We start from the raw sequence: 12386 nt of genomic DNA on the forward strand, positions 1-12386 counted from the left end.
CCAGACGCTGCTGTAATAAAGATGACTGACCTGTCCTGTGGGCGACAGACAACATACAGGTGGGCTTGAGTCAGGTTATACAGCGCGGGATAAAATAACGGATTTTTCTGTGAACCCACAGGAATCTAGGAGGGATGGGCACAACGCTTCACAGGTTTCACAGTTTCCGGATGACGGTTGTGTCGCCTGCTGTTAGGAGCATTTTTTTTTTAATCTTGACGAGGACGAAAAGATTGAGAAAACCTGAAATAAAATCGTGATCAAATTTTGATTGAAGACGAGTAAGCGATTAATATTTATACCGTTGGGAAAAATTTAGACACCACGAGATTTCCCCCTCCTCCCTCCATCACAAACACAGCAAAACAACTCAATAATGATACAAATTTAGTATTAGAAACAAAAGTTTATCCCTGAAGTTATTTTGTTTATAATATTTTTTTCAGCTGAAATTCATATTGATGAGGTATTATTTATCTCTACATACTAGCTCCAAAAGAATTAATCATCTTGAACGAGATTTTTATTTGGTATAATCAATGAATTAAATTTTTTTCGATACAGAATGTATTGAAGTCTTATTTCTGTGTCTGACAGTATTTATTTCTGATTGCTTCACGTATGCAGTTAAAAGAACTAAACAAAAAAATGTCACTTTTCTCTATTCTCAGAAAATCACTATCCTAAAAATGTCAGACATGAAATGGTTACCATGAAGAAAATTTTGGCAATAAAGTTGTTTTAAAGTGTTGCAAGGAGTGGTAGAAGAATAAAGCATGTAGAAGGGACCCAGACTGTGTGACATCCCGTAGTCACGTAAATGCAAATGTTCAAGACGTTAACGTCAAGGAACCAATCGTTGTTCACGTTCCACGCCAACCACGACACAGTCGTCTCATGAACAGTGGGAACACCAGCAGCGCTCTCAAGAAGCATGCGACGCCAATCAAACCCAGTCTTGTGGTCATCACTCTCGTATGAAAGCAATGAAAAATGTTTAAATACGAAGTGGCATCCTGAAATAGCATTTATAGCTCCAATCACAATTAGAAAGCCATAAATCACACGCTAAGAGCCCCATGTTCTCTGCTGCGCCCTGCGCCCCTACTGAAACATGTCCTTTAGTCCAACCCTCGTTAAACTGGAGTCTTATCCAGTATCCTCAATCCGGCTTTGAAGTACATTTCCTGATTTCTATCCCTTATATAAAGGACTCGGCTTTACTCTCAATCGAAACAAGCTGAGCCGCTCAGGTTTTCGTTACCAGTAAACAACAGCCAGATCATCTCCAGAATGAAGGTGAGAGATCGAAGTAGTGTTTAAAAAAAGAGTAGACAACCTAACAATTTTTATAGCAGAATTCATGTGCAAGTTTGATTAAAAAATCACGATACAACCGATCATAGGGAAATAAAAGAAAACATGCTTTTTGATCTTGTCTGATGTTATTGCACTTTTATATGACAAAAAATTCTGAAAAATTTAATTAAATTGATTATGACAATAATAAGGAGCTTTTGTTGGAAATTTTGTTCAAACTCCTTCTTGACTGAGAACGAAATAAGTATCATGATTTAACTAGAATTTTTCAGAAAAAGCAGAAAGTAATATTTTTGAGAAAAAAATTCATTTTGCCAAGTGTTGTGACTTTAATAAAGAGGATAATAATTCACTACATTTTAATCCTAAGACAACTACCATGATTCTTCTACCCACATGCCAATTTATTTTGCATTTGGCCTCAAAAGTATTTTCAAAGTTCTATGTTTGTGTGGTTTAATATTTGGCTTCCGTCACTAAATAAATTGTTTCATTCATTAGTTTAGGTTCTGTAATTCTCTGCAGACTGTTTCATTGCATTATATCTTCAATTAATTTTGTCGATTATATTTCAGCACACAACGTTTGCCTGGCTTGCTGTACTGATAGCAGTGGCGGGTGCCGTTGACAACTGGAATCCCTGGAGTGAAGAGAACTACGTACCCTTCGGACTGGCCAGGTTCGGGTCCCAGGACCAGGTCTTTAAGAGTCAAGACTTCATGAAATATGGCGGGGCCACAGGGCAGCAGTCACTCTGGGCGGGTCAGAACGTTCTGTCAGGGAGCGCCCAACAGCAGAACGCACAACAACAGAAAGAGAAATCGCAGGCATCCGATCAGAAATTTGGTCTCAATGGCGAGTCCTTCAACAACGCCGCCAAGCTTATTGCTGACGAAGCACGCAGGAACCAAAAGGCACTGAACGAGGACGAGAGGTCCAAGTACACCGACTACAAAGCGGCCGCTGGAGGTGACGCCACCAAAGCCAATCAGTGGGGATTTAACACCGGTGACAAGCTCCAAGAAAACATTAACGGGGCGTACAAGAAGAAGTACGACACGTCTTCCAGCGAGAACGGCGGTTATGAGACAGAGGACGCGCGCGTCAACCGTCGTACGGACACCGTGAAAACGAAGGAGAAGGATTACATCCTCGATCGCAAGGATGCGTCTGCGTCACATGCCCAGAAGAGCGAGGAGCAGGCAGCCAAGGAGGCTGTGAGCAAGTCTGACGCGGCTCAGAAGCAGGCCCAGGACGGCAAGTATGGTTTCAATGACCGCAGTCTTGGACCAGGCCGGCAAGACGTCCGATGGACGTTTGATCGACTACGCTCGCAAGGACTCACGTTATCTGGACGAGGAGGCCGGCAAGGACCAGGCCGTTCGTCTGGCCAAGGATATCGCCGAGCACGCGGCTGGATATGAAAAAGATGCTGCAGTTTCCGCTGACGCCAACCGCAACGCTGCAGACAATAAATTCTACGGTGGGGGAGCTGGAGTCGGGAGCTACTCAGCTTGGCCTGGAGAGGCCGCGGGTGGTGTGTATGGTTCAGGTTTCAAAGAGAACGCGGCACAACACCAGAAGGCTGGCGAACAGGCATTAGATAAAGCCTTGAGTTCTTCGGATGCGCTGAACGAGTATAACCGAAACAAAGCAAAACAGGACTACAACGAGATCAAAGGACTGAAGGACTACAACGAAGGCGGATTCGCGCAGGACGTGAAAGACGCCTCCGGGAATGGCTACGCCGGCAAGAACGCCGAAGCTGTCAAACATGTCTATGATCTTGACCAAAAAAATCAAGCAGCAAAGTCAGCATCCGCCGTGGCAGACAGTCAAAAGAGTAATTCCGAGTACTTGAAAGATCGAGAGCTCGACAGCTTGAAAGAATCAGTAGACAGCGAGACAGTAACCCAGAAGAAAAATTTCTACAACAACAAAAAGGAAGCAGGAAATACCGACGAAATCCTGAAGTTTGATCACGTGAAGAACGCCGCACAGTTTGGAAATGCCCAAGATGGCAGCACGGCATCGCAGAACAAGTACGACTACCTGAAGGACGACTCCAAGGCCGCGGCTAAGTCCCTCAAGCTCGATGACTACGCCGATAGTCGCAACAGCGGGCAAAAGGAGAACGCTGCCAAGACCCTCTATGCCAACGGATTTGAACAGCAGAAGGCGCAGGACTCGGCACGCGCCCTTTCGGCCTCTGATGGCTCTGACAAGGCTGCTTACCAGGCCTACAAGGACGACAGTCAGTCCGGCTCGTACGGCAAATATCAGAACCTCAACGACAAGGCCTCTGCAGATCACCTCAGCCAGGAAATAAAGCCCGTCGCAGTCAGCTACCCTTCGTCATCCGGCAACTATGGCAACGGCGACGACCTTTGGCGGGGCACTAACTCTTACAAGCCAAGCTACAACCCCGCCCCTCCGGTCTTCAGCGGCTATCCCTCTGCCACTTTGCAGAAGACCTTCGGCAGCTACCCGTCTTCTGCCTCTCAGCTTTCCAGTAGCTACCCCTTACCCGCCTCAAAGGCCTACCCTAGCTCATATTCATACCCGTCTCCTGCTCAAAACCCGACTTACTCCCCGTTGCCTAGCAGCAAGACAGCAAGTGGTTATCCTAGCTTCAGTAGCGGCTGGCCGTCGCTAGGTCTCCAGCTTCCGTTTAATGGCGGCGCTGGGCTCAATTACCCTGGCGGCGCTGGGTACAATTACCCTGGCGCCTTGGCCTCGTCTTCAGCTGGCAAGGTCGGCGGGTCCTACTTGTCGAACTCTTACAGTGCTTACGGAAACGGCAACAAATTATATTGAACATTTTAGTAAACTTTTCAGACATCGTGAAGATAAAATTACTTCAAATATGTACTTTGAAGACTTTGGGTGACATGCCAGAAACACTTTAAGATTCCATTATCAAGATCCAAATGACGGACAATTTTCTCTTTTTCGCTTGCACTTAAGGTGTTCTTTCAGGCAGGTCTTAAGCAGAAATACCTTGCGATGTGTTAACATAATTCAAAATGAATTTAAGAAAAGATGTTTTATAGGAAGTCGTTGTACATAATAATCAAATTATGAATATTTGATTAAGCGTCCCAATAAACAGTTCAATTACTTTGCAAACTTGTCTTTACATGAGAGAGAATGGTAAGATTTTAAACATCTTTTTTATGTTTGATGTGGCCGAGTCTATCCTGGTGTTGTGGAAGTGGTAGTGGTCGTTGTATGTCAACAGTAGCAGAAAAAGAAGACGAAGAAGAAACGAAAAAAAAAACAACTTATAATTATGCAGAAGGAAGTATGACCAAAAAAAATGGACGAACTTGCAAATCACATCCTTCTCTGTCTTGACAAGAATATAAATGTCTGCATCACTAGTCTGTCGTGTCCAAGCGACTGTTCCTATATCTTTTTTTAAGCAATTATCAAACAAAAGTGTACTTTAATAAGAAGAACTAAAATCTTGTTAAAAATTTCTTTTTTTAAAACAAGATTTCGTAACAAAGAGTAATTAATTTCGGTTAAAAAAAAATCACACGCACAAACAAGCAAACATGTCTAAACTCCTCTCTCTCTCTTGGTGTGTGTAAGGGAGAGACTCGTGCGAGTAATTCTTTTAAATTTTAGTTTTCTTTTTAAACTTGATATACTTAGAACTCTTAGTGGTCAAGCAATCCTCATCCTGCACTTCTCATTAAGTGTGCTTTTTCTGTACACTGTTCATTATAAATGTAGTCTTTTCATCTCAAACGTGTTCTTTAAAAAAAAAAACCTACCGCCAAACGCTGGTAGAGTCAAAGCAGCGAATGAATTAAAGGAAACAACTACTTGAACACCTGGCTGATGAAGGTTGACAAGGTGAATGTTTCTTTAAGCTAATACTAGTTGCTTCAAACTGATAGAGCTGCTGTGAATATTATGTAGCTTCTTGAAAAATCACTCACTTTTCAACATGCTGTGCGTTTCTGTTATCGCATTTTTCCACTACATGAACAGAAAATAATATTTTTTCCTATTAAATGGTTTTGTTCAGTGGTCGGCAACCCACGGCTCTTGCATCCTTACGTTGCGGCTCTGTCCGGCTTAGGGAAGTAAATTAAAAGTACCCAGTAAAAGCACATTTTATTTTTGTAAGTTCATTTTTTTATTATAGTTCTAAATTCTAACATTATTTCATGTTTTGTTGTATTGCTTTGATAAAGCTCACGTGCACATCAACATCAGGTATCGTCGCACAGAGGGTTTCGCTGTCGGCGTACTTAACCGGTACTTTCTGTTTTTGGGTTGTCGTTGTCCAAGCCTCAAATGTTCTATTCCTTTTCAGTTTCAAGTATAAAATTACTCAAAATTAAAAAGTGAAAAAAAGAAAACTTAATTACTAGAAACCTATTTAAAATCTAGAAGAAAGCTTGGTATAGTTGAAATCAAGATTTAAAAATATTTGTCTATTATATTTGCTTATTATCTTTATTTCAAAAATTCAGCTTAGAAATACCTACGAATATGACAATTATCTTTTTTTCCGTCGTTTCTTCATCTTGGGTTTGCCACCTGTCCATTTGTGAGAGTTTTGAGCAGCAAAAAGGTCACTAATAATTTATCCTACTGCGTCAATTATTCCTTAAATTTTTAATCTCTTTTTAATTTTTTTTATTTGGCTGATTGTTTTCGTGTTTTCTTATTTTTTTCTTCTTGCCGTCACGTAGCCTTGAATTCTGATTCTCCTTCCTTTTCTTACCGGTCTTCCTTTTCTTTCAGTACTGTTTATTTTTGGGAAAAACGATACTAACAGCTAGAAGTATAATACATACATTCTCATGCACGTTCATATGCCCAGCACACAAACTCGCATACCCAGATACACACACACACTCTCTCATGCAAGCAAAAATGGATGCAGAGAAAGATATGCATTTGATCTTGTACTTGTGTTCAACAAACAAAAAAAAAAAAAAAAAATAAATAAAAAACAAAAAAAAAAAAAAAGAACTGTTGAAAAGAAGAGAAATCCATCCATAATCAATAAGGGCTGGAAACAAATGTCGAGAACTCAACTGACATAATAGTAAAATATTGTCTTAGTACAATATCCTAATTGTATTTAACAAATGTAATTATTTACATGTCCGAATAGATTGGTCTATACCTCTGTAAGTGCAAGTCTTTTTCCACGAAGAAGACTGTTACTATCAACATTCAGATATTTTTGATGGATCGAGAACTCCACAGGTAATGTTCAGGAAACCAAAGTAATTTTTAATAGAAACTTTAGAAGGTGGTCGTACGCATGACCTCTCCATGAACTCAGATTCCTGCTGAGACCACCAGGCTTGTCCTCCAGTGTCGTGACTGGAATACTGGAGGTGTGTGACAGGGACAGAGTGTGGTGGGTGATTAAATCTCACCTCCCGTCGACAGGTCAGTAACCTGTGATGCTGAAAGCACGTTTCTCTCGTTTTTCTCATGTTGTTGGAATTTTGTATCCACTTACAGTGATCTGAAGCGGTGAAAAAAAACTGTCATGCATGCTTTTCTCTATTTATCAAACGATAGGTGCAAAAATACAATGTTATACAAAAATACAAAGAATATACAAAAACACAGTTTGCAGAGTTATCAGTAAGAACGTGTATTTTTTATAGACTAAATGTGAAGAGAATGAAGCACGCGCGTCGAGAGAAAGAGAAGAAAGTCGATCTTTTGAGAATACTTTTCTCTTCCACTTGGCGGGAAGCGGATTCCCCTCCTCCCATTTTTTCACGATACGTACATGTACAACACATGCAATAATACATAGAACTATTTCAAGATTTAAGCCACTTACACATACACAAGCAACATAATATACATAACAGACTAGCAAATATGATAATACATTTAATACAATTTAGGAAAAAGTTTCATTACAAATAGTTCCGTTATTTAAGAAGTCCTTTGATTAAATGGGAGTCACTGTTTCCAAGAAGGTATTTGTGTGCTATTAATAGATGCCACATATTGCCCCACAACATATTGTGGTTTTAGAAATGGTATAAACTTACCCACAGTTAGTATGGTCTCAGGAAAGATTACTTTTTTACTGTCATCGCTTACTAAATTATAAATAATTATTGCTGTTTATGTATGAACGATCTGTGTATTTGTGTAGTTGCAAAACACAAAAATTCTTAAAATATGAACCAGAGAGAAAGAAGAATCCCACAGAAAACTCAGGATTAGACAGACATGGTGTCTCTCGACTTTTACTTCGGTAACGACTACATGTTTCGAGATGGTCCATGACGAATAAAATGGCTGGAATCTCTATGGATATTTATTTTCTTGTTATTACTCATGTAAGTGGCTAACAATATGCATTGTTCCTGATGTTTATAAATAATGAAAATATAAAAGGACAACCTGGAATCTTGATGTTGTTTTATGTGCAGTTTGTGTCAGACATGAAAACATTTCTGTTCTGAGTGTCGTGAGCTTTTCGGTGTTGTGACCGACCACTTGTGTTTGCTTTAAACTAACTTTACTTTTCTATCATCTGTCAGTTTGTCAGCAATGTATATTTTATTGAAGAGTTGACAATTTTTTCGCTTTCTCTTCTTTTCTTCCTTCAATTTGTTTCTCTGCGTGTCTGACTGCATGTCAGCCTGCCTCACCTCTCCAAGTGTAAATGTAGACTCGTGCTTCAGACTGTGTATATATGTAACAGAATGTAACAAAACGTCCTTTATATACAGCTAACCCAGACATTTCGTCCTATTTCAAAACTGTCTTTAAAGGAGGGCTTGCGTGATGTCGAATAGACAAATCTTGGCAATAAAACCAACGATGCGATTCTTCCTTGAAAGTATATTGAGGAAAAGACATTTTACGGCATTCTCAACTCTGTCGTCATTAAAGTTTGTAGACCCTGCAGGCCAATACTTTTGTCGTTGACGACGACGTCGATATCATCCCACTTGACGACACAAAGAGTGTAGAACCAGTGTTGAACCACAGAAATGTACATTTTTGGTCCCAAACAGTGAAAGAAAATGAGATGCACGCTTTTAATTATCATGTTAGATAACGTTTTTTTTTCTTACTTTCAAAGAAAAAAATCATTTGTGCATTAATGTAGAGAGAGGGAGACTTCTTAACTTTTTTTCTCTTTTTTCGTTTTTTTTTTTTTTTTTTTTTTTTTTGAAAAAGGAGAACAGGGCGTGGTAATATGTAGTAGATGTTAGAGATAAGAATTTCGCAGTTTCCCTCTTAACTTCGAGGAATGTGTGCTCGATTCTCTGGGATGTAAAAATTAAATGGAAACACTCTTCCTGCATGTTGCCTTCTCATCTCTTCTTACCTATGTATCTTCTTTTGGATGACATTGCAGGATCAGGCTTGACTTTAAAGTGGTCTATGCCTTTTTTTAAAAGCTGATGTGAAGAAATAGAGACTTTTGAATGATACAAGTGTCTTCATCGGAAAAGATCTTAGACAATTGAAGCAGTACCGTACTTGCTTCCATTTGCTCCCTGGACGACGGACTGTTTGTACATCTTTCTTAACATTAATATGACCGTTATCTTTCTTTTTTTTTCACCAAAGCACTCTAACAGCTTACACTAATAACAAACGTCTAACAGCTTACTCTTAGCCGACAGTAGTACTTTGAAACTATTTCTCTTTTTGTTTCTACATGGCTTATTGTTTCACTCGCTTTACGAAGGCTCTTAGTGATTGCAAATATACGGTAACCCGTCGTCTGCCTGCTTTCCATCCCCCCTTCCATTCTCTACCTGTCATCCGTATCCTCCTAGTCATCCACTGTCTATTTTTAACTTCTTTACGAGACAGGAAAGACGTCAGACAGGGCAGATAGTGCTAACCACCGGGGTGGGATTGTCTTCCTGGAGATTAAAGATATAATTTATTCCTGTTATTTTGAGATATGCTTTATCTTTCATCTCGTACCTTTTCTCTCTCTCAACCACCACCCCTACCCTCCTCCACCATTTTACCAGATCAAAGTGAACTCAACTGACCCCCATGAAAGTTCAGTTTGATATTTTTCTAAAACTATAGAACACAGAGACTTTTTAATGCTATCAAATATTTACAAAGAAATTTTTTGTTCTGTCAAGTCATTAATACTGTCGGTGTCGCATTCAATGGTGAGAGAGGAGGGTGCCCCAGTTTGTGGCCGGCCTGGGTCATCTTGTCCTGACATTACTGGTTTTAATACTTTGCCCGTGGTGAACTGTAGGAGGACAAACGTGATCATTGGTGGGTGGCGGGTCTGACCATCCTATATAAATCCACACCAGTGATCATCCACATTACGATCAAGACCCATCTGCCCCTCTCCTTACTTCATCTCGTGGGCTTCTCGATCGCCTTCAGCAATGGTAAGACAGACTTTTGAGTTTATACGTTCATTTGTGTTGACAGTTATTCAATCAGAGCTTTTGAGTGGGAAGAGCCGTCGATGCTTTTAGTCACTGCTTCTTCTTCTTCTGTAAGAATTTAGCAAATGAAATTTCGAATGTGTTGGAGACCAGGAGGGTAAGCCGTGACAGTTGCTATATATTTCTCTATTATCGTAAATCAGTTTTTCGATGGGAGCGAAGATCCTCAGGGGCAAGTTATAAAGATAACTCGTCCTGAATTATTCAGCACGTATTGGGAAGATAATCTGTCGGACAAATAGGATAAATGTTATGTTTTGGGGATTGCATTAAATAAAACTGACGAATAAAGTCAACACTATCAATGTTAATTAATGCAATAAACCACCGGAATGACCGTGTACCATAAGAAACGGCGCTACTTTTCTGACACCAAGTCAAGCAAAAAAAAAAAAAAAAAAGAAAGGTTAACTAACAGCTTGAACGTGATTGGCTAGTGGTAGTCACATGTTTCGGCTCATAAACGTGACTGGTTCGCAATGTTGCAAACTTTGGCTCACTGTACCGCTGGTCAAAATGATATAAGCATCTACGATAGTGAACGTAGAAGTGATAAATTACCTCGACCTTGTTTTTAAACAATGCATTTGTGGTACGCTTCCTTCTCTTCTTTATTTATTTATTTATTATTATTTTTTGTTCAAAAAGCACGAAAACTTTCAACTTTCGTGCAAATTTTTGTGTAGAAATACTCACGAGGCAATAGTACCAAAATATTTTAAAACAAAATATGTCAGTAGTGCTGCACTTAGTGAGTAATACTAGGAAAAAAGTCTAAAAGAAGTCTATGTGCGATTTAATATTTTACGTGTATTCGTATTATTAATAACATATGAGGAATTGTAGGCAATATTACAGTACGGTAATAGTGAATATAGAGGTCAATTGTTTCGTACTGATATATATATATAAATATTGCTATTTTCTTGACTTTACGTAATGTCGACCATCATTTAATGGTTTAGAAGTCGTTTAAAATAAATGTGTTGATTTTTAATTCCAGCTACGTGTACTCCTCGTTGCCGCGCTGGCAACATCTTCCGCTTTAGGATCCCTACCCAAACCACCATGGGAAGGCGAGGGGGTAAATCCTTGGCAAGATCCATGGAAAGGGGATAAAGATCCATGGAATGGAAATGTATGGAAAGGCGATCAGAAACCATGGAAAGGCGACCAGAAACCGTGGGATGGCGACAAGAAACCATGGGATGGCGACCAGAAGCCATGGAAGGGCGATCAGAAACCATGGGATGGCGACCAGAAGCCATGGAAGGGCGATCAGAAACCATGGAATGGCGACCAGAAACCGTGGGATGGCGACAAGAAACCATGGGATGGCGACAAGAAACCATGGGACGGCGACAAGAAACCATGGGACGGCGACAAGAAACCATGGGATGGCAACCAGAAACCATGGCAAGGCAAACCTTGGAAAGGCAATCCTTGGAAAGGCGAGCAATCAAAAACCGGTCCTTGGAAAGCCGAACCATGGAAAGGTGAACAATGGAAAGGCGAGCAATGGAACGGTGAACCGTGGAATGGCCAGCAGTCGATAATTGGACCATGGAAAGACGAGAAAAAGCAAGTTGAGCCATGGAAAGGTGAAGTAAACGGCAACCAATGGAAAGGCGAGCAGTGGAACGGCGATGTTTGGAAAGGCGACCAATGGAAAGCCGATCAGTGGAAAGATGATCCATGGAAAGAGGGGCAGTGGCAAAACAAACTATGGAAGAAAGACTAGAAAGCAAGGGAAGGAGAAAAACCAAATGAAAGCATTCCTTAAAAATACTAACCTTACAAAGGACAGAGAGAAAATAGAATGATTTGTAAGTGAGGCACTCGAAAGGAGCTGTTATTCCGGCTCAGTGTTTGTAATACATTATACCTATACAATGCGAACAGTGAGTTAACTAAGGTTGACTAAATAAAGATTTAATGAGATAAAAAAATAAATACTTCTGGAAAAGTATACAAGGTTAATTCGAATGTCTTCAAAGCCAACCCAAAACAAAGACTCAAGGGAGGTTGTATTTTTAGTCTGGACGACAAAATGTTTCTCTTAGCTAATTATTTTGCACTTAATTTACCGCAGGCCAGTGAAATGGGCTATTTATGTTCTCATGGCAATTTCTGAATATATTTATTGCTTAGACGTCAAATATGGGAAACCAACGTGAGGACAGTTTTAGTAGGACACAAATCAATGATGTCGTGGTGCTTATATCCGTTGTCTCTTACTGAAAAAGCGGGGAGACAACACAGTAAGAACTATAAGAACAGAAAACCAGCTTTCAACCTTGTCAAAATAAATTGTTTATCGATATTCCTGTATTCTACGTGATGGATTTATTTTTTTGTCTCAAATAAATGTTGATGTTTATTTCAATACTTGGCCTGATTTCCTTGTATATATAACTTTTTTCTTTAAGTTCTTTTAAGTCATTTTGTATTTTGTCATCTTGTATTGGCGTTCTTCTTTCTTTCTGGCTGCCTTTTGTACTTATGTTTGTCTCTCTGTCTGTCTCTTTTTTCCGTCTTTCTTTCTTCTTTTCTTTTTTCTTTCTTTCTTCTCTTTCTTTCTTTCTTTAACTAGTAAAATTACCTACCCAGGGAACGCAA

At 39.8% G+C, this 12386-nt stretch overlaps 2 protein-coding genes across 3 annotated transcripts; both read left to right on the forward strand.

Moving 5' to 3' along the window:
• The first annotated feature begins 1160 nt into the window (after positions 1-1160).
• LOC112560630 lies at positions 1161-4449 on the forward strand. The gene is given in 3 exon segments (XM_025232575.1): positions 1161-1299; positions 1896-2603; positions 2605-4449. Coding segments are annotated over 3 exon segments (2247 nt in total). The 5' UTR covers positions 1161-1293; the 3' UTR covers positions 4138-4449.
• Positions 4450-9551: 5102 nt separating this feature from the next.
• Positions 9552-12155, forward strand: LOC112560562 (calcium-binding and coiled-coil domain-containing protein 2-like). 2 transcript variants are annotated; one of them, XM_025232484.1, is made up of 3 exons: positions 9552-9707; positions 10771-11218; positions 11249-12155. In XM_025232484.1, exons 1-3 carry the CDS (start codon positions 9705-9707, stop codon positions 11506-11508), a joined length of 711 nt encoding a protein of 236 aa, XP_025088269.1. In that variant the 5' UTR covers positions 9552-9704; the 3' UTR covers positions 11509-12155. The 2 variants fall into 2 exon arrangements, with proteins under 2 accessions (XP_025088269.1, XP_025088268.1); XM_025232483.1 differs by having other exon boundaries at positions 10771-12155.
• Positions 12156-12386: the final 231 nt, after the last annotated feature.

Source organism: Pomacea canaliculata, linkage group LG3 (genome assembly GCF_003073045.1).
Source record: "Pomacea canaliculata isolate SZHN2017 linkage group LG3, ASM307304v1, whole genome shotgun sequence".
NCBI classification, from domain to species: Eukaryota; Metazoa; Mollusca; class Gastropoda; order Architaenioglossa; family Ampullariidae; genus Pomacea; species Pomacea canaliculata.